General features: G+C 38.9%; 1 protein-coding gene across 1 annotated transcript in view; it reads right to left on the reverse strand.

Annotated features, from left to right (window-relative positions):
* The window catches only part of PITPNM3 (PITPNM family member 3), a 728,404-nt gene that overhangs the window by 387,137 nt on the left and 318,259 nt on the right, over window positions 1-23,008 (reverse strand). Inside the window, exon 2 of the mRNA XM_089683787.1 lies at window positions 12,961-13,056. Within this exon, the coding sequence (XP_089539913.1) occupies window positions 12,961-13,056 (96 nt within the window). The remainder of the gene's footprint in view (window positions 1-12,960; window positions 13,057-23,008) is intronic.

The following is a 23,008-nucleotide window of genomic DNA, read 5'->3' on the forward strand; positions in this document are numbered from 1 at the left end:
GAGAAAAAAAACAAACAACCGTGTACCTCTAGTAACCACATACAACCCAGCACTAGAAGGAATAAGAAAAATAATCAAAGATTTACAACCCATCATAACAGAGGATGGAACTCTGAAAGAAATATTCCAGCAACCCCCAATACTGACTTTCAGACAACCCCCCAACCTCAGAAATAAACTAATCAGTAGGAAACTTCCTTCTGATTATGATGTCACAAATAATGGAAGCACACCCTGCAATAAGAAATGCTGCAAGCTGCGCAACCAAATCAATCCATCAAAAAGTGTCAGACACTCAAAAGGGATCTTCAATATCTCCGGATCATACAGCTGCACCTCCAGTAATGTTGTGTACCTTATCCAGTGCAGAAAATGCAGCAAAGGATCTTATGTTGGCGAAACAGGACAGAAGTTGGAAACAAGGATGAATCTGCACAGACATACCATCAAGGAACATAAAGAAGGTGACCTTTGCACACCTGTGGGACACCATTTCACACAACCGGACCACAATATGGAAGACCTCAATGTTTTGGTTCTGAAAGGAAAATTCAAATCTTTCCAGGAAAGAAAAACATTTGAACTAAGAATGATAATTCTATTTGACACAAAAGATGACGGCCTTAACTTGGACATGGGATTCCTCAACCATTATCCGACAGCTTTATCACTATTAGCTGAAGCTTGACCCCCTCTGTGTGAGTGTAGTATCCCCCCCTCCCCCCCTCACTCTTGATGTATCCTTTTTTTTGTTTTTTTTTCTCAATCCCTTCTAACATTCTGCTTAAACTTTGTGATTTGTAATAGTACTGTTTGGACTTTGAAGAAGGGGACATACCCCAAAAACTTGTCCTCAAAATTGTATGTTAGTGCAAATAAAAAAAGTATCATGGACAGTACTCAATTGTTTCTGTTGCAAATGCACTAATACGGCTACAATCACCTCAAGCATTAATGACCATAAATCTGAGTTGAGAAACCGTATGACCCTTTTCTACAAAATGTCTCGCTAGCGGTAACTTAGTGAGTTTATCTCTAATAGAGTATTTATGTCTAGCTATTCTATCCTTTACCTATTGGGTGCTCTCGCCAATATATAACAAACCACATGGACATTTTATCATATAAACCACAAATGATGACTTACAGGTATAGTGTTCCTTGATGGATATATTGTAACCTAAATGAGGATGAGAGAAAGATTTTTCCTTTATCATATTGTTACATTGTATACAACTGAGACACGGATAAGAGCCAAAGTTACTAGGATACAAAAAGGCTAAAGGAAATAAAGGTGGATTATATTGATCTGAGCTTACTAACCTATCATGTAATGTCCTTCCCTGGCGATAAGAAGGTAATGGAGGGAGATTAAATTCTGATATAGAGGGATAATTAGTACTCAAAATTGACCAATGTTTTTAATTATATTTAAAACTCGATGAGAAAATTAAGAGATGAAAGGCAGTCTGCATGAATTAAACCATCTGTTTTTCTGTCAAGACAAAGTATCCCTTTCATTTTTAACTATATCAGTGGGATAACCCCATAGCTAAAGGAGTAGTAGCTGACTGAGTACTAGACACAATGGGCCATTTTAATATCATTATCAATAATACCTTGTTTATTTGCCTGAGTGACAATCTGTAAACTGTCAAAAACAGTGATCATTTATTACCTTTATCAATTCACAATTTGGGGTTAAAACAAAAAGTAAAATGTTTATTGGCAAGGTTGAACAGGATATAAAAATGTTTATTCATGATAGTCCTAAAAGGGAGTATATTCCTCACAGTTTAAATTAGGAGGAAATGGCTGTTCTTACCTCCTTGTCGGCTCGGCGAGATATTACTATCAAACCAGCCGACAAAGGAGGTTCTATTGTTATTATGGACACTAATAAATACAGACAGGAGATTCTTAGACAGTTGGCAGATACTAATACTTATTGACGGATAGTAATCCTATATTTTGTGTACAGGAGAGGATTAACAAGATCGTCACTCAGGCAAATAAACAAGGAACATAAGGATTCTTTAAACCCTCCAGGATGGATTGTGTCTAGTACTCAGTCAGCTACTACTTCTTTAGCTAAATATTTGGATAAATGTTTGATTCCCTTGATTTTGAACACCCGTTCTTATATACGAGATACTCAAGATTTTTTAAATAAAATTCAACATCTTATTTTACCCCCTGATTCAATATTGGTCATTTCGGATGTAGCAAATTTATATACGGCAATCCCACAAGAACTGGGGATAGAAGCCTGCAGACGTTTGTTGATTCATTCAAAAAGTTATGATTCTTCGCAGATTTCCTTCCTATTGCAACTGTTGACAATTGTTTTGGAGGATAATTTCTTTTTATTTAATAATTATTATTTACAGCTCATCGGGGCAGTGATGGGTTCTGATGTCGCTCCTCCATATGCGAATGCATTTATGGATATGGTAGAGAATGCGTTTATATATCATTGTGATTTTTTACAAAACATTGTTTATGTTATTTTAGATTTATTGATGATGTTTTTGCAGTATGAACAGATGACTTAGAATCCTTATCCTTGTTTAACACTTATTTGAATTGTTTAATACCAGGACTTAAGTTTAATATGTCAATGAGCACAACAGAAATTTCTTTTTTGGATACTCTTTTGAGAACATGTAATGAGCATATTGTTAGTGATTTATACATTAAGCCTACAGATCGTAATCAGTTGTTGTTATTTTCTAGTTTTCATCCCCCTGGGATTTTCAAATCTATACCTTGTCGCCAATTAACCCGTGTTGCTAAGATTGTCAGTGACTCACAGGTTAGGGAGATTAGACTCAACAAGATGGAAGACAGGCTCTGTGTTTGGGGTTATCCCACTGATCTACAGGTGAAACTCAAAAAATTTGAATATCGTGCAAAAGTTCATTTATTTCAGTAATGCAACTTAAAAGGTGAAACTAATAAATGAGATAGACTCATTACATGCAAAGCAAGATAGTTCAAGCCGTGATTTGTCATAATTGTGATGATTATGGCTTACAGCTCATGAAAACCCCAAATCCAGAATCTCAGAAAATTAGAATATTACATGCAATCAATAAAACAAGGATTGTACATAGAACAATATCGGTTCTCTGAAAAGTATAAACATGCATATGTACTCAGTACTTGGTTTTGGCCCCTTTTGCAGCAATTACTGCCTCAATGCGATGTGGCATGGAAGCTATCAGCCTGTGGCACTGCTGAGATGTTATGGAAGACCAGGATGCTTCAGCTCTTCTGCATTGTTCGGTCTCATGTCTCTCATCTTTCTCTTGGCAATGCCCCATAGATTTTCTATGGGGTTCAGGTCAGGCGAGTTTACTGGCCAATCAATCACAGTAATCCCACGGTCATTGAACCAGGTTTTGGTGCTTTTGGCAGTGTGGGCAGGTGCCAAATCCTGCTGGAAAATTAAGTCAGCATCCCCATGAAGCTTGTCTGCGGAAGGAAGCATGAAGTGCTCCAAAATCTCCTGGTAGATGCCTGTGTTGACCCTGGACTTAATGAAGCACAGTGGACCAACACCAGCACATGACATGGCTCCCCAAATCAACACAGACTGTGGAAACTTCACACTGGACTTCAAGCATCTTGCAGTGTGTTCCTCTCTATTCATCCTCCATACTCTGGGTCCTTGGTTTCCAAATGAGATGCAAAAGTTGCTCTCATCAGAAAAGAGGACTTTGGACCACTGAGCAACAGATCAGGTCTGTTTTTCTTTAGCCCAGGTAAGACGCTTCTGACTATGTTTGTTGTTCAGGAGCAGCTTGACAAGAGGAATACGACATTTGAATCCCATGTCCAGAATCCGTCTATGTGTGGTGGCTCTTGATGCACTGACTCCAGCCTCAGTCCACTACTAGTGAAAGTCCCCAACACTTTTGAATGGCCTTTTCCTGACAATCCTCACCAGGCTGTGGTCATCCCTGCTGCTTGTGCATCTTTTTCTTCCACACTTTTCCCTTCCACATAACTTTCTATTAATGTGCTTTGATACAGCACTTTGGGAACATCCAACTTATTTTGCAATTACCTTTTGAGGCTTTCCCTCCTTATGGAGGGTGTCAATGATGGTTTTCTGCACAACTGTCAGGTCAGCAGTCTTTCCCATGATTGTGATTCCTACTGAACCAGACTGAGAGACCATTTAAAGGCTCAGGAACCCTTTGCAGGTGTTATGGCTTAATTAGCTGATTAGAGTGGGACACTTTGAGCCTAGAATATTGCACCTTTTCACAATATTCTAATTTTCTGAAATTGTGGATTTGGGGTTTTTATGAGCTGTAAGCCATAATCATCACAATTATGACAAATCACGCCTTGAACTATCTTGCTTTGCATGTAATGAGTCTATCTCATATACGAGTTTCACCTTTTAAGTTGCATTACTGAAATAAATGAACTTTTGTACATTATTCTAATTTTTTGAGTTTCACCTGTAGTTAAAAAGGAAAGGGATGCTTTGTCTCAACAGAAAAACAGATGGTTTAATTCCTGCAGACTGCCTTTCATCTCTCAGTTTCATCCCTACTCAAAATCGGGTTTTAAATATAATTAAAAAACATTGGTCAATTTTGAATACTAATTATCCCTCTATATCAGAATTTAATCTCCCTCCGTTACCTTCTTATCGCAGGGGAAGGACATTACTTGATATGTTAGTTAACTCAGATCAATATAATCCACCTTTATTTCCTTTAACCTTTTTGGGTCCTTGTAACTTTGGGTCTTTTCCGTGTCTCAGTTGTATACAATGTAACAATATGATAAAGAGAAAATCTTTCTCTCATCCTCATTTAGGTTACAATATATCCATCAAGGAACATGTACCCGTCAGTCATCGTTTGTGGTTTATATGATAAGATGTCCATATGGTTTGTTATATATTGGCGAGAGCACCCAAAAGGTAAAGGATAGAATAGTTAGACATAAATACTCTATTAGAGATAAACTCACTAAGTTACCACTAGCGAGAAATTTTGTAGAAAAGGGTCATAAGGTTTCTCAACTCAGATTTATGGTCATTGATGGAATTCGTAGAAATAGACGTGGAGGTAACAGGGAAATACAACTTAGACAATGGCAGGTTCAATGGATCCAATCGTTTGGACACATTAACCCCTAAAGGGTTAAATTTGGATTTTGATCTGTATTTATTTCTTTAAAATAATATTTGCAGTTTTTTATCTTTTGTCTTTTGTATATACGTGTATATATATATATATATATACATATATATATATATATATATATATACACACACACACACACACACACACATATATACATACATACACACATATGTACTTTTTCATTTCTTTTTGTTTTTTATTGAAAATATATATATATATATATATATATATATATATATATATATATATATATATATATATATATATATATATATGTGTGTGTGCTTTTTATAATAGGTATTTATATCTACATTCCACATCTTTAATATGGGGACGTTTCTTCCTGACAGAATTTTCACTCTTAAACCACCACCTTTATTAGAAGATGTTCATCTGATGTGCATTCAATTTGTGGTTAATTATATAATTGATTCCAAATATGATGTATGTATATATTGATCTAAGTAGTATTTTTTATTTCAATATGTGTTCTGATCTGAAGAAGAGCGTTAACATAATAGCCCAAAACTGTTTGTTGAACACTATGATGTATGGCTTTTTGCATTTTTTTGGATCACCCTTTTGTATGGTGATTTTTCAACAATAAAAGTTTTTTATGTGAAGCAAACCAACTTTCTTTTTTCTATATATGGCCTTTGGGAGGGCCTGATTGCTATGCACTGTAATTGATCATCATTGTGCACTCCACCCATATTACTGCTATATATATATACTGTATATATATATATATATATATATATATATATAGACTTTTTGAATTTGAGCACAGGTATATATTATTTCTATTGCAGTGCAGGTCAGTGACCAAACCTGAATCTGTAGCTCTCCTACAACTTGTGTCTATTTGCCCCATATTGGCAATATATACACTTAAGTATGCTATAAGCAAACAAATATTTTGCAGAGTAGAGTAGGGACTGACCAGAAAAGGCCACAGGTGTATAAAATCAAGCACCTAGGCAAGGCAAACTGCTTCTACACACATTTATGAAAGAATGGGTCACTCTCAGGAGCTCAGTGAATTCAAGCGTTGCCACCTGTGCAATAAGTCCATCCATGAAATCTCCTTATTACTAAATATTCCACGCTCAACTGTTAGTGGTATTATAACAAAGTGGAAGAAGCTGGGAACAACAGCAACTCAGCCACCAAGCAGTAGACCACATAAAATGACTGAGTGGAATCAGCGCATGCTGAAGCGCACAGTGCACAGAAGTCACCATCTGTCTGCAGAGTCAACAGCTAAAGACCTCTAAACTTCATGTGGCCTTCAGATTAGCACAACAACACTGCATAGAGAGCTTCATGGAATGGGTTTCCATGGCCCAGCAGCTGCATCCAAGCCTTACATCACCAAGTGCAATGCAAAGCATCAGATGCAGTGGTGTAAAGCACACCGCCACTGGACTCTAGAGCAGTGGAGATGTGTTCTCTGGAGTGACCAATCACACTTCTGTGTCTGGCAATCTGATGGATGTGTCTGGGTTTGACAGTTACCAGGAGAACTGTACTTGCCTGACTGCATTGTGCCAAGTGTAAAGTTTGGTGGAGGGGGGGATTATAGTGTGGGGTTGTTTTTCAAGGGTTGGGCTTGGCCCCTTAGTTCCAGGGAAGGGAACTCTTAAGGCTTAAGCATACCAAGACATTTTGGACAATTTCATGCTCCCAATGTAATTAGAACAGTTTGGCGATGGCCCCTTCCTGTTCCAACATGACTTTGCACTAGTGCACAAAGCAAAGTACATAAAGACATGGATGAGTAAATTTGGGGTGGAGGAGCTTGACTGGCCTGCATAGAGTCCTGACCTCAACTTGACAGAACACCTTTGGGATGAATTAGAGCGGAGGCTCCGAGCCAGACCTTCTCTTCCAACATCAGTGCCTGACCTCACAAATGAGCACCTGGAAGGATGGTCAAACATTCCCATAGACACTCTCCTAAACCTTGTGGACAGCCTTCCTAGAAGAGTTGAAGCTGTTATAGCTGCAAAAGGTGGGCCAAATCAATTTTGAACCCTACGGACTAAGACTGTGATGCCATTAAAGTTCATGTGAGTGTAAAGGCAGGCGTCCCAATATATATATATATACGCACACACACACACTCATAGAAATACGCGATCCTATACCCACAGTTGATCCAGAGGATGGCAAAATAGCCCAATAGAACATGATCCAATTTGCTCCAGCAGTGGAAGATATTCCTACCTGATGCCCCAAGAGGCAATCGCATATAATTTGGATCAGCTTTACCTATAAATATTCATATCTAGTTATATTATGTGCATTTAGGAAAGTGCCCCCTTCTCATCTATGATGACCTTAAAGTGAATAACTCTAAACCAAGTTTATTATATGGACCATTTATACATGCTGATCATATTCTCCCTTAATCTCCTCTTTTTAAGAGAGAATAAATTCAGTTCCTCAAATCTTTCCTCATAGCTGAGCTCCTCCATGCCTCAATTTAGTTTGGTTGTCCTTCTCTGCACTTTCTCCAGTTCCCCAAAATGCTATTTGTGCACTGGCGCCCAAAACTGAAGAGCATATTCTAAATGAGTTCTCACTAATAATTTGTACAAGGGAAAAATATATCTCTCTCTCTTTGGAGTCTATACTTCTCTTAATACAAGAAAGGATTTTGCTCACTTTGGAAGCTGCAGCTTGGCATTGCATGCTAATATTAGGCCTATGATTTTTCTTTATCTTTCAACTGGCATGAAAGCAGTTGTATATCTGTTCCATCATTTTGTATTTTTGCACTAATTCCACATTGCCCCATAAGGTTATACACCTGGCATCATTATGACGATCTTTTTTTTACATTATGAATTTTAGAAAGTCATGAATAAAAGTGAAGTTTTAGGCGATAGTGGCTTTGGTGCGCGAGTATAGCACATCCCTGCTTTTGTTTCTCCATTAGCTGTGATTGGCCACAACTAATCACATGGTACAGATGGGCTGTGATTGGCCCTGTCTGTACCATGTGATCAATGTGGCCAATCACAGCTAGCATCACAATTGTACACAATGAATGGCATGAATCAAAATCATTTATTGTTTACAATTGCCATGTGATCTGCTGTGATTGGTCACACTGATCACATGGTACTGACAATGGCCCAGTACAGTTATCTGTCATTTGCGGTGTCTGGCGGGGTGAGTGTAAGGCGCATTTATGGGAGGACGTCATATGACATCCACCCCAAAAAACAAAAGTTCTGCCTGGCCGTTATTTGACAATAGGCTGAACGGAAAGTGGTTAAAAAGTAAGGGTCCCAACACTGAACCTTGGGGTACCCCATTAATAACCTTAGACCATTCAGAATATGAATCAGTAACCACTGCTCTCTGAATACGGTCTTTTAGCCAGTTTTCTATACATTTACAAACTGATTTTTCCAACCTTGTAGACTTTACTTTACACATTAGCCGTGTGTGGGGAACTGTGTCAAACGGGAACGGTGTCAAACGGGAACTGTGTCAAACGGGAACTGTGTCAAACGATTTCATGATTCCACGCTGCCTGTTACTTATATTTTTATATTTTTTCCAGTAAGAACTCATCTATGTGGTCTTTTATTAAATGCTCAAGTATCTTTCTGAATATAGAAGTTAAACTGACAGTCTATAGTTAATTGGTAAAGACTTTGATCCCTTTTTAAATATAGACACCACATTGGCCTTATACCAGTCCAGTGGTACTATGCCAGTCATTCAAGAGTCCATAAAAATGAGAAACAATGGCTTTGAAATGAAAGAGCTCAATTATTTTAGGACCGATGGGTGTATGTCATTTAGTCCAGGTGCTTTATTCACCTTTATTCTGTCTAAATATTTCTGGACTATATCAATTTTAAGCCATAGTAGTTCATTTGGGACTGTGCCAATACCATCCCCATTATGGACTTGAGCTCCCGCATGCTCATTCAGAGCTGAAGAAAGTGTTTAATAGATTTGATTTCCCTCTGTACCCAGTCACCCACTCAAAATTATTTTGTAAAGGGCCTACATGCTCAGACCTGACCTTTTTACTATTGTTATATTTGAGGAGTTTTTGGGGCTTTGTTCTACTTTCTTTTGTAATCTGTTGTTCATTTTGAATTTTTGCGTCCTTGATTTCCTTTTGACATATTCTGTTACATTCTTTGTAAAGTTTAAATGATGATAGTGTTTCTTCATTTTTAAATACTTAAAAAGCTATTTTCTTATTATTTATAGCTTTTTAACTATGGCTGTGAGTCACATAGGTTTTACTTTTAGCCTTTTAAACTCATTGCCCATGGAAATATATTTTGCAACTTAAACGTATTGAAATTTGGAAAGAGTGGGTAGCAGTGTACAGAAGGTTCATTCAGAATTTTTTTTAGCATCGCTGGCTCTTTAGTGCATCATCTGTAAAAATCTTCATGGCCCCTATTTCCAAATTAGCAATATAACTGTATAAAACCAGTGTTTGACAGGTCAAGAACAAGGCCATGAAATAACTGATTAGCACTGATGCACAATTACTGCATAACACAATGACCCTGATTTTCTAAAAGAAGGCTCCATTCATATATCGGCGTTTTGAATCACAGACAGAATCGCAGCAATTCTGCCTGCGATTTCAAAACTCTCTGCTAAAATGACATTGCACAACGTGAACTTAAGATTCCATTTATTTAAATAGCACCTAAAAACATGGTGCAGTTCTGCCGCAACTGGTGCGTGATAAATCGAGCTGCTATTGCAGCACACCACATTGTGTGAAGCTTGTCACCCAAAAGAAGCTCCAGGCTCTTTTTTGGGCAACAAGCTTTGCACGATGTAGTTTGCCATGATTGCAGTGTGACAATCACGGCAGAACTGTACCATGTTTTTAGGTGTCATTAAATTAATAGAATCTGAAATTCGTGTTGTGCAATTCATCATTTCAGCAGGGCGTTTTGAAATTGCGTGCAGAGTTATGGCAATTCTGCCTTCAATTCAAAACGCTCATATGTGAACGGAGCCTAAAGCATGTTTACTTTGCAACATCAATTTTCACTTAGCTTAGTGAATGATATGAATTTGTGCCGATTTCAGTCATCCAGTCATGTGCAAGCAAAAAAACTGTTTTTGTACATTTCATAGAACATGACTGGGAATTTTTTGCAAAGTGAACCTTTACTTTGCGATACCTCATTAACTAAGCGACTGAAAATGTACTTTGCAAAGTAAAGATGCTTTACTCCTTTAGCAAATTAACCCTTTTAAAATAATCTATAAAGGTAAGTCTACATCACTGACCAGGGACAAATTCTCAAAGACCTCTAAATTTACTAATATACCTTGATGTTCAAGGTCAGGAAATCAGAGTATAAAATCCAGAGGGCAGTATAACGCACAATCAACTAGCATGTTTCGAAGGAGACCAGCAATGGCAGTTCCCATATTTTCTGCACGATGACTATTATCCATTGAGGAGTTCACATTTAGGTTGAGATAACTAAAATGCAAGGGTGTTTTACAGCTCTGTGAATTTGCTGCATGTATACGGAATTCTGCCAGTCATGATCCCCTGGGGAACACTTTTGCAAGTCCTAATTAAATAACACATCTAAGTGGAACACTTTGGCTGTCTCAGCTTTTTGTCTAGATGACACTTACTCCAGGCAACATGAAGCACTGAGCTCTAGCAGATAAATGAATGCTGGGTTACAAAGTACAGAACCTATCAGACTGGGGCCGCATAAACTCATTATTTTTCAGTACAGACGAACAAACACATAGAAACATAGAAGAGTGATGGCAGAAAAAGACCAAGTGGTCCATCGAGTTTGACTATATATATATATATATATATATATATATATATATATATATATATAAATTTTAACATGGATTTATGTTAATCCCAAGCATATTTAAAGCTACTTACTATTGGCTGACATGCTTTTCATTATATGCTCACCAAAGAATAACTTACTGCCTACTAAAACCTATGTTAGCAGAGATACAACCTCTCAGGTTTTTATTACCTTCTGTATCCCTGTTAGAAGATCTCCTTGTCCTTTAAATAAGGTCACAACACATGGAAAAGGCAGAGCAGATTCTCCAGTTGGGACATAAATTGCAATAACACACTTTCATTAGCAAGGGAAGGGTTATAACTAGAGATGAGCGAATTATTCAAAAATTCGATTCGGCTGATTCGCCGAATTTGCGGGAGAAATTTGATTCGATGCAAATTTATTCGCCGCGAATTTAACTTATTTAAAGGGTTTCTAGGCTTCAGAGAGCCTTTATATTAGTGCAGAACACTGTACCTTTAATTTAAATGCCCTTGGAGTCTGCTGGGGAAGAGAAATAATACTGTCAGTCAGTATGACATGCAGATGAGTGCCGTCGATCTTAGAATCACCGCACACTTCACTCATTTGGGCAGTCACGGGGCACGACGAAGAAGAAGAAGAAGAAGAATGAAAAGAAGAATGAAAAGAAGAAGAAGCAGAATGAAAAGAAGAAGAAGAAGAATAAGAATGAAAAGAAGAAGAAGAAGAAGAATGAAAAGAAGAAGAAGAAGAAGAAGAAGAATAAGAATGAAAAGAAGAAGAAGAAGAAGAATGAAAAGAAGAAGAAGAAGAATGAAAAGAAGAAGAAGAAGAAGAATGAAAAGAAGAAGAAGAAGAAGAATGAAAAGAAGAAGAAGAAGAAGAATGAAAAGAAGAAGAAGAAGAAGAAGAAGAAGAATGAGAATAATGAAAAGAAGAATGAAAAGAAGAATGAGAAGAATGAAAAGAAGAATGAAAAGAAGAAGAAGAAGAATGAAAAGAAGAATGAAAAGAAGAAGAAGAAGAATGAAAAGAAGAATGAAAAGAAGAAGAAGAAGAAGAAGAAGAAGGAAAAGAAGAATGAAAAGAAGAAGAAGAAGAAGGAAAAGAAGAATGAAAAGAAGAAGAAGAAGAATGAAAAGATGAAAAGAAGAAAAAGAAGAATGAAAAGAAGAAAAAGAAGAATGAAAAGAAGAAAAAGAAGAATGAAAAGAAGAATGAAAAGAAGAAGGAAAAGAAGAAGAAGAAGAAGGAAAAGAAGAAGAAGAAGAATGAAAAGAAGAAGAAGAAGAATGAAAAGAAGAAGAAGAAGAATGAAAAGAAGAATGAAAAGAAGAAGAAGAAGAATGAAAAGAAGAATGAAAAGAAGAAGAATGAAAAGAAGAAGAATTCCAGTACAGCAAAAAGTGTATCTGCAGAGAGCTCCGCTATTTCTGACAGTTCTCTGACAGTTCTGACAGTTCATTTACAGCGGTTGAAACATTGTATCTATTTATTTCCGAATAAAAACATCTGTATCCTAAATGGAAACGAATAGATACAATGTTTCAACCGCTGTAAATAAACTGTCAGAGAACTGTCAGAAATAGCGGAGCTCTCTGCAGTGACACTTTTGCCGGCTGATCGGGGAAAATTTGATTCGTGCATCCGAAGTTTGCTAAAATTCGGATTCGATGCGAATCGAATTTTTCCTAATATTCGAAACGAATTCCACTTCGCCAAGTTCGATTCGCTAATCTCTAGTTATAACTTCTGCAAATTTTTAATTGCTGTATTTGTTTCCACTGCAGACATTTCTACCCATTCCCTTTTACAAAGAGGACTGTCACTGGGGCAGGACATAAGGATGTAATGAGGGTACAGATAGCAATAGAAAATTTACAAATGTCCACCCAAACTCTATAAAAAGCTGGAGTTCTATATTAAGCCTTACAAGTCAATAACAAAACCAGAGTGCACAAAACTTTGCATACCTCTTGCATCAAAGAACTCATCATCAGAGCTGTCCACCGAGTCATTCACAATTTTCTGTAGGTGCCACTGTGCCCCACTAAATCGCCGTGTTCCCCCTGGAAAAAATAAAGTAACATGTTAAGTTTCTCACAATTACATAAGAAAGAATATCTTTCAATGCACATACATGAGATTCACTGGTAACTATCTAGGACTGCTCCCCTCCTACCAATCAGAGGAACCATGAAGAATGATCAAGCTGCTCCTGAGTACGTAGAGTGTTCTTAGATCTATTTTGAGAAAGCAACTCAAGTTTGTGAGCATCTGAAAAGAAAACTCAGTGAACTATAAAGATCTCTAATTTGCTGTCCATGGAGGGCAAATTTGCTAAATGCGACCTGAAACTATTTAGGTATTAGTACCAGATACTCTGGTTATCATGGCTTGCTAGCACAGCAGATAGCAGGGAAACCTGCCATTCACCTGCTTATTGCCACTCCATAAAAGTCTGTTAATACTGTTCTAACACTCTGCAAGTTCATTTTTATTAGGCCTCTTGATTGGACAGCAAGGGATTACTTAAATCCAAGGGAGTACATCACCCCTGTACTTACTGAATGCCTTGATGGTACACTAAGCTACACATCTATGGCTTTAGGTAATTAGACAAGAGCAGATACTTCAAGAATCTTGTTATAAACTTTTTCAGCCAAACAAAATGCTAATTTGTCTGTGTTTTTTACTTAAGAACTACTCCTGTACAACTGGAGTACTCCCCTGGTCAATAAGGGTGACCAGACTGGACAGCGGAATGACAGTTGGTAGGTCTTAGCCCAGGGAAGACTGGTCCCAGTAACAAAGTGAAACTAGTTTTGAGGCTTTTTCTGGATGACAAAAAAACACAAATATAATGAAAACTAAATAAAGTACCCTAAAAGTAGATTACAAAGTAGATTTTTTTTCAAAACAAATTTGGAAGTAAGAAGTTTAATAGGTGAAACTGAGAGATTGCACTTTGACAAAATTGGTAAAATATCAACAAAACTAGTAAATTCATTGCAAAATCAATTTGGCCAACTCACTCTGCTAATCTCCAATCAACACACTTTTAGAATATTCCTATTAAATCAACCTATTTTATGAATATCAGTGTTAGGCTAGCCATCGATGGTTCGAAACTCAGCCGGTTCAGCAGGACCGACCGAGATTCAAACCAACTATGGGCACGCTAATTGTACTCAAATTGATTGTTGTATGACTTGGGTAAATCAGCCTGTTGGATTTGTCGTATGACTGTTGCAGCTGGTATAGCCACTAGCAATAATCTATGTGTTCTCCTGGCAGGGACACAATAGTTCCATGGGAGGGATTCCCCCATCAACAATTGCATCATCTGTGGCTGGCTTTAAACTGGTAGCAAAGCCTACCACCAACTATTCTTAAAAATGTTCACTCCCCCTCCCTTGGAATCTATGCAGGATAGGTAGAAGCAGGGAGGAGGGAATGTTTTTAAGAATACTGTAGTTAATGTTAAGCTTTCCATCTGCTTCCAGTCTACTGAAAAGTACAATTGGAATTCAAAGGTGGATGGGAATTGTGTGTTCAAATGTAATGATATGTCAATAAATTAAAAACTCCAGCCAAACATGTTCATTTCATGAGGACGTCCCAAGGACAGGAAGTGAGGGAAACTCTCTCTACTGGGATCACAAACAGAGATAAAAGACAAAAATAAATATTATATCTTCTTCATACTCTCCAAAACATAAAAATAAAAAAAATACCAGAACAGGGCTTAAAATCTTGTAAAAAAAACCTCTATTTATATCTGAAAAGTTAATTTATTTTTGTTGATCAAACTAACCAGATATACTTAAGCTTCTACTATCAAAGTCAATAAATTGCCAACAACAGACAGTTTTTTATGATAACATTAAAAGTTTTTGTTACATTAAGTTACATTTAATCATTAAGTACATCCACGATCGCCTACTGCAGATATTCTGCAGCAGAGCAAACACGCTGTGCTGGATCACGTACATGTATGTGATCAGGCTCTTCTGGGTAGGGAGCACACGCATGCCCACCACCCCGGCAGTGATATCTAGAGATGAGAGAATTATTCAAAAATTCGGTTCGGCTGATTCGCCGAATAAATTCGCTTCGAGCCGAATATATTCGCTGCGAATTTAACTTATAAAAAGGGTGTTTCTAGGCTTCAGAGAGCCTTTATATTAGTGCAGAACACTGTACCTTTAATTTAAATGCCCTTGGAGTCTGCTGGGGAAGAGAAATAATACTGTCAGTCAGTATGACATGCAGATGAGTGCCGTCGATCTTAGAATCACCTCACACTTCACTCATTTGGGCAGTCACGGGGCCAAAACCAGAGTGTGGAGCCACAGTGTGGCGGTGGAGGCAGCAGCAATGGGAGGCCATACAGCACCCTATGACAAAATGGAACCCACCAGCAGTGTGAGGAGACCTGAAAGTGGCACATGGCAGAGTGTGGCGATGGAGACAGCAGCAATGGGAGGCCGTACAGGGACCCATGACACACTCTGGGGTGAGGAGGCGGTACAGGGGCCCATGACAGATTACGGGCCTGGCAGCAGCATGAGGAGTCGGTACGGGGGCCCATGGCAGATTACGGGCCTGGCAGCAGCATGAGGAGGCGGTACAGGGGCCCATGGCAGAGTGGCAGAGCGTAAGCAGCTAAAATTGAAGGCCATACAGAGGCCTATGTTAAAAAGTCCCCCCCAGCAGCAGCGTGGGGAGACGACTATCAAGAGTTCAATTGAAGCAGAAGCAGCTTCAATTGAAGGCCATACACAGGCCTAGGTTTAAAAGTCCCTCACAGTTAATTCCAATAACGAACTCTACTCCTCCGTGCAATCTACTTACGAGACCCTGGGCAGGTCTGGGTCCAATTTGTGGTAGAGACTGGTTTTGTTCAGCCATGCTTGAGCGAGTAATAACAAGTCTGTGCTGCCCTTTGGTGTCTGGCTTAATGCGCACAACACTGAACGTCCCAGCGTTTGTCAACGATTTGCCGTTAAGTGATGCAAACCCGCTGAACCACGTTCATGAGGAGCCGGTACAGGGGGCCAAAAATATTACCGCCAGCCAGCGTGTAAATGGATTTAACTCTTTGAACGTACAATAGTGGTTGTGAAGCAGAAAGTCAGTTTATTGTACACAATCGGTCAATTGCAGCTTGCCGTTGGCTGGAAACTGTACGTTTCTGTCACTGGAATGCACTAATCACCCAAAAAATATTACCGCCAGCCGGCGTGTAAATGGATTTAACTCTTTGAACGTACAATAGTGGTTGTGAAGCAGAAAGTCCGTTTATTTAGCACAATCGGTCAATTGCAGCTTGCCGTTGACTGGAAACTGTACGTTTGTGTCACTGGAATGCACTAATCACCCAAAAAATATTACCGCCAGCCGGCGTGTAAATGGATTTAACTCTTTGAACGTACAATAGTGGTTGTGAAGCAGAAAGTCAGTTTATTTTGCACAATCGGCAAACTGCAGCACCAACTGTGCACGACAGCCACCAAAAAAAAAAAGGGTGTATGTCACTTTAAATTTTCGATTCTTTGATAGCTGTGGCCCTGAGTAACGATTCTGTGTCCCTGAGTAACGATTCTGTGTCCCTGAGTAACGATTCTGTGGCCCTAAAGTCTCTGTGGCCCTAACTCTGTCCCTTAATACACACAGGTCTGTCTCTCTTGAATGACCGGAGGCTAATGGAGAATTCTAAGATGGCCGCGATTTATAGCTCCACCATTACACAGTGCTGGCTGGCTGCTGATTGGCTAATGCGATCACATGTCATGAATGCATTATGGGTCAGCGTGCCTTGTCTGCGCGCCTTCCCAGAGATCCCCGCCCCATCTTCTCTGTCCATTTTCTCCGTCGCCACACATGTCGCCGCCATTTTTGGGAAAATTCGATTCGTGCATCCGAAGTTTGCTAATCTTCGGATTCGTTGCGAATCGAATTTTTCCAAATCTTCGGAACGAATTCCACTTCGTCATGTTCGATTCGCTCATCTCTAGTGATATCATTCGCTATAGCACAAGAAAATCAGGAGGACCTGGCCAATTTTATGGCTGGTACCCACTGATCACCTGAGCAAATGACAGAAGAGAACCCTGTGCTGGTAAACAACACAGGGCTCTCTACATACAGCAGCGATGTCCTGGCACATTGCTTAGTAAAACGGCACACTTTTACACACAGTAAACATGGGTAGGCCCACAATTAACCTTTTGATTGCTCCTAAATTTTAACCTCTTCCTAGCCAGTGTCATTAGTACAGAGACTGTGCATATTAGCACTGATCATTGTATTATTGTCACTGGAGATGTCAGTGTCATTTAGTCAGTTCCCACCCAGCGTGAGTCAGTGTCAGATTGCCCTCCGCACTATAATAGTTACACTATAAGTCACTGATCGCCTCCATTACTAGAATTAAAAAAAAATCCAGAATATATACCATCATTTGTAGATACTATAACTTTCACGCAAACCAATGAATATACACTTATTGGGATTTTTTTTTTACCAAAGACATGTAGCAAAATACATTTTGGCCTAAATTTGGCCTGGTCAAGTGGTAAAACCTTCCAGAGCTTAAGTGGTTAAACACTAAGCATTTAACCTTGACAAATGGCATTCATTTTGTGTGGCTAGTTACATTGCTTTTTAGTGATCTTTAAGCTTCAAAGATGGCTTCCCTTAATCTTTTAATTTTTCAATTAGCATGATTGCTTCTTTAGGGTGGATTTTAGCTGTCTGGTCCTACTCATTGTATGTATCATGACTGAAATACAAGAATAAGTATATTAGACAATGAGCTCCATTTTTTTCACTCTTAAATTACTTTAAACCCAAGGTGACAAATTGCACACAAGACTGTGTTCATTCAACATAAATGAAAGCAATTTTCTTGTGCTATTTCTATTATACTCTAGGTGAGCAAGAAGAGTACGTACTTACTATATGACGCAGATATTTTTTTCTGACTAATTACCTTTACAAGGGGGAATAAAAATTATCTTAAATGTGAGATATTATATATTAAAGGTTACCTCTTCCAGTGTCTTTTGGTTTGTAATGCTATAAGAACATACATGCTACATCCAAATATAAAAGACTAATTTTGTGATCTAAAACAAATGTTTTTGAATGTGTAGTGCCTCTTAAGGTAGCCAGGGGGAGCTAGTGGCTAACTTTTAGTTAGGCTGAGCAGCAGCCTGGGAATAGTCAGCAGGGTCAAATTTAGGTCAGGGTTGAGAGGCTCTGTAGATCAGTTCCTTGATACCTCCCCCCGCTGTAGAATTTTGGAGAAGATTCTAGAAGTAGTGGGTGGGGGTGAGGAGGGGCTGATCTGCATAATTAGGGGATCTTGACCAATCCCCAGGCAGGAGGCTTGGCATGGGGTCAGGACATCCTGCTCAGTAGCAGGAGAGTTTGAGTGGAAGATGTGAGAGAAGCCTGAGATGCAGGAGCCTCCGGGGGGGCCCAGTGGGAACGGGCCTACCTACAGGACAGGACCTAGAAGGGAGTATCACTTGGCCTCATTGGTCCCCGGAGGGAGGACTACCTGTGGAGCCAGGAAAGGAGCCAGCCCAGCAGAAGGCCTGAAGGCAGCCACCTACTGTACCAACACCAGCTTACAGGAAAGAAACTGAGTGTAGTAATCCTACACCCCCTGGGCCAGCTAAGGGGTAAAGAGCACTCTGGTGGTAAACCTGATTAGCTACTTACCCTGGACTGTTCATCTGAGAGTGGAATGCCCTGGATCTCCTTGCCCAGGGATTGCTCCAGACTCCTGGGTAAAGAAGAGGATTTATCTGGGGTCTTGGGTGGTACACCAGCAGAGGCTGGAGAGCTCTCCCAGAGGTTTGTTGTGTAAAGACTTTTATATAGTTGCCAGGAAGTTGTCCTTAGTTTGAAGTTCCCTTGGACATCCCATACACTCCTTACCCCATCCAAGTTCAATACCCCTTAAAACCAAGCTCACGGACTGTTTACTGTCTCTGGAATGCAAGTCTGAGAAAATGTGTGTTGCTTGGCTGTGCAGGACTATAGGGAGACCCAAATCTTTAGCAACGCCTAAGGGGGTAGTGCTACAAATGCATTTGGTCATATTTACACATTAGCACCAACACACACGACCCCTCATATGTGCATACCTCACAACTTTGGAATTTGAGAAAGAAGGACACCTCAATGAATAGATGACAGATGTCATCTAACAGGCCAAGGGTGCACAAAGCATAATTAAAGTACACATAAACCCAATGCCAATTTCTTTAAATTGGTTGTAAAGGCTGAAGGTTTTTTACCTTCATGCATTCTATACATGAAGGTAAAAAACCTTCAGTATGCAGCTCCCTCCCCAGCCCCCTCCCAATACTTACCTGAGCCTGATCTCAATCCAGTAATGTGCACAAGAGCAAAGGCTCTCTCGACTCTCTCCATCCCCATCAGCTCAGACAAAGTGCAGAAGCCATTGGCTCCTGCTGCTGTCAATTACAGCCAGTGAGGAGAGAGTGGGTGGCAGGGCCGAGTTGTGCTCTGTGTGTCTTAGAGACACACAGAGATGGCTTGGGAACAAGCATGAATGAGTGCCCTCAGAGCAAGCAGCTTGCTGTGGGGGCACTCGGCGGGGGTGAGAAGCCAGGAGCTCCAGCTGAGGACTCAAGAAGAGGAGGATCAGAGCTGCTCTGTGCAAAACTATTGCACAGAGCAGGTAAGTCTAACATGTTTGTTATTTTAATTAAAAAAAAAAAAAACTTTACAACCACTTTAAATCCATAGTTTTAAATAATACCTGATGGTCTTGACAAGAAGGTCCTTGTTCTGGCACTTTCTGTTATATGGTGACAACATTCACACATTGTGCAAATATGGACCACTATTGTCATTATCATAAAGCCAGTACAGAATAATGATGTGCAGTTGACACTGGAGTAAGTGCATCTAGACAAAGTGTTTAAATAAGAATGGAGAATATTTGTAGTACTGAGATGGGAATAAGGATGAAAAAAGGGGACAACTGTATACTATGTAAAACAAATAGTAATTGTTTATGATACACAGTTTCTGAGCAATTGTATGCCATCCAGTTTGGGTTTAGATGTATTTTAAAGGCCAACTCTACAAAACCCAAAAATCCTCCCTTGCAGTGGAGCTTTGTTCGTACTGCATAGGTAACACAGCTTGTTTATGTCTAGGGGACAAAAAAAGTTTTACTTATCGAATCCCTGACAGATGATGCTTCAAAATGCTCAGACAGTGGACTGTTCTTCAGTGTCATGGGCCTCTGGGACCATGGGATTTTATTCAAATCTTGGGATGGTCCCAAGGGATCTGGGACAGTTGGGGGACATGTATGTATCCGACTGTAATATCCAAAACACAACAGTCCGCAACAGATTAATTTAAAAAGCCTTGCATCAGATATCAGCTTTATAGTCCATTTTTAAGCCACGCACCTTCTCACATAGAACTACAGTCAGAAATACGTATAGACATGGGTACATCTAGAACAAAAAAAGATTACAATTTACAACAAAATGCAAGTACACAGTAGAAATGTCTGTGGTTGTTTTACCTTCTGGGGTATAATGGTTTCGTTTCACGCTAAGCCCCTACAGAACTAAGCTTCTGTTATACTTAGATACTTGATCTTTTTCCTCTAAAAGCCATAGTATACTGTGTGTCCTCAGGACTGACTGTCTGAGAAACGCTGATCCAGCCACAATCCCGTACCATGAAACACAGAGACCTGACTTCAGCTGCCAGCAATACACAGCCCATCTGTGATACAGGAAAAAGCTTAATGAATCCTGACAGCAGAAAGCAATATTTTGGCACTTACTGGGGGTTTTTTTCCATTTCAGGAAAAAATCTGCCCCAAAATGTGTGAGTGATGTCTATAACGAGAATAAGGAAACCCCACATAGACTGAATATAATTACAATGTGCTGTTTACGAATGTGAAAATATGATCAAATGGTACAAACACATTTATTTATGAATTACAGTAAAATGCTAAATAAATAATCCCTTACAATATCACTTAAATTATCTCAGAATGCATAATTACTATACTATATAATTACGTAGTACTATATAATACACAGCACAACAATTTTCCCAGCTGGAAATTGGGAATAAATTGATTATACCATTATGCCCATGAGATACTTTGACAGTCCCCTGAAGCAAATACTATTAAGAAGAATGGATAGATTAATAAAATAGATTATCCCATCATATCATTTAACTCCCTAGAAGGATGAATAGCTATGCTACATCTTCACAGGGTGTATGAGCTAGCAGGAGAGATCACAGTGTGTGTTGGAGGGAGCAGGTATTTGGCACACCTGGAAGAATCTGATACCTGAACTGAATGAAGAACATCAATGCAGTGCAGTTTTAACACAATGGAAAGGTAAGTATACAATCTCTTCTTTTATAGACTAGGGTTATCTTAGCTTTGACTATAACAAGGTCACTTTACAGTTAAAAACTGTGACACAGTTCCACTTTAAGGTAACTTTTGTATACCTGTTCTACTGTACTAATTGCATGAAGAAGATTCCTGTTTTAGACTAGCCTGGTTTCACATATCTACAAAAATAACAAAGATAATACACTATTTTGCTTTTGTAATCATCACTAGAAATATAGTTGCTTTACATCCTTCTGTTTGACAAAGCAGACCATTTGAATCAATAAATATGATGCCTTTTTGTGTGTCTCTTAGTTACTTTTTTGGTTTCTTTATTTTATTTTCACATACCATTTACAGTAACAGGCAAAATGGGTCTCATCATAGTAGAGTTTCCATTTTCCATTCTATGTTTGTACAATTAAAAAAACACACACAATGGCAATTCATACAAAAGTACAATAGTTTAATAATATTGCAAGCATTGCAATTATAGAAATCATTGTAAGTGGTTATTCAGCCCATTGCCAGAATTAAAAAATGTTGAGGGTTGCATTTTGGTTTCAGAAACAGATTTACAATAATAATAAACTTTATTTTATATAGCGCCTTTAAAGGTAGCTTCTGAAAGCGCTTTTCAAAGAACACACAAGAAATACACAGGATAGGAAAAAAAGGGACAATTACATTAAAGCTTGTTTAAAGAAAGAAGTTTTTAGGTTTGATTTGAATGAGTTTAGAGAAGATGATTCTCTGAAATTCACTTCCAAAGAACATCAGAGTTTTGGGGTATAGAAGGAGAAGACTCCCATTGAATGTAGGTGAGTAGGGGGGGGGGCGCACAGAAGATCCAGAATTTGAAGAGCAGAGGTTTTGAGGGGGAGAGTAAGTTGCTAAAAGCTCAGAGAGATAATGGGGTGCCAAGTCATGAAGAGCCTTATAGGTGAGCAAGAGTATCTTAAAGTCTATGTGAAACCTGACAGGTAGTCAGTGCAAGGACTCCAGGGTAGTGGTTACCTGGTTACTTGTACCAGACCTAGTCAGGATTCTTGCTGCAGAATTTTGTACGTATTGAAGTTGATTAATTATGGATTTAGGTACACCAGTGAGTAGAGCATTGCAATAGTATGGATCAGCTTTCCAGCTACAGTGTAAGATAGTATAGGACGCAGCTGAGCAATGTTTCTCAAGTTGAAAAAAGATGTTCGGACAACATTTTGTAGATGTGGATCAAAGGTTAAAATAGCATCAAATATCACCCCTAGATTTTTCAATTTAGACTGGAACTCAAGTACAGTGCCATCCATAGATAGGCTACCAGGACTGGCCTTGATGGAGGGTGCTAATAAGCATCATTTCAGTCTTGTCACAATTTACCTGGAGGAAATTGTGTTCCATACAAATTTTTATATCACAAATAGAGTTAGATATGGGAGAAGCAGCCAAAGTAGAATCAGGTTTAGTGTGGATGTAGACCTGAGTGTCATCAGCAAATAATTGATAATTGAGCCCATGTGATTTAAGCGGTTGGCCAAGTGGAAACATGTAAATGCTCAAAAGACCCAAGATTTAGCCCTGATGAACACTGTACT

The sequence above is a fragment of the Staurois parvus genome, unplaced genomic scaffold (genome assembly GCF_062004578.1).
Source record: "Staurois parvus isolate SC_StPar_1 unplaced genomic scaffold, SC_StPar_1.0 ptg000321l, whole genome shotgun sequence".
Taxonomy (NCBI): domain Eukaryota; kingdom Metazoa; phylum Chordata; class Amphibia; order Anura; family Ranidae; genus Staurois; species Staurois parvus.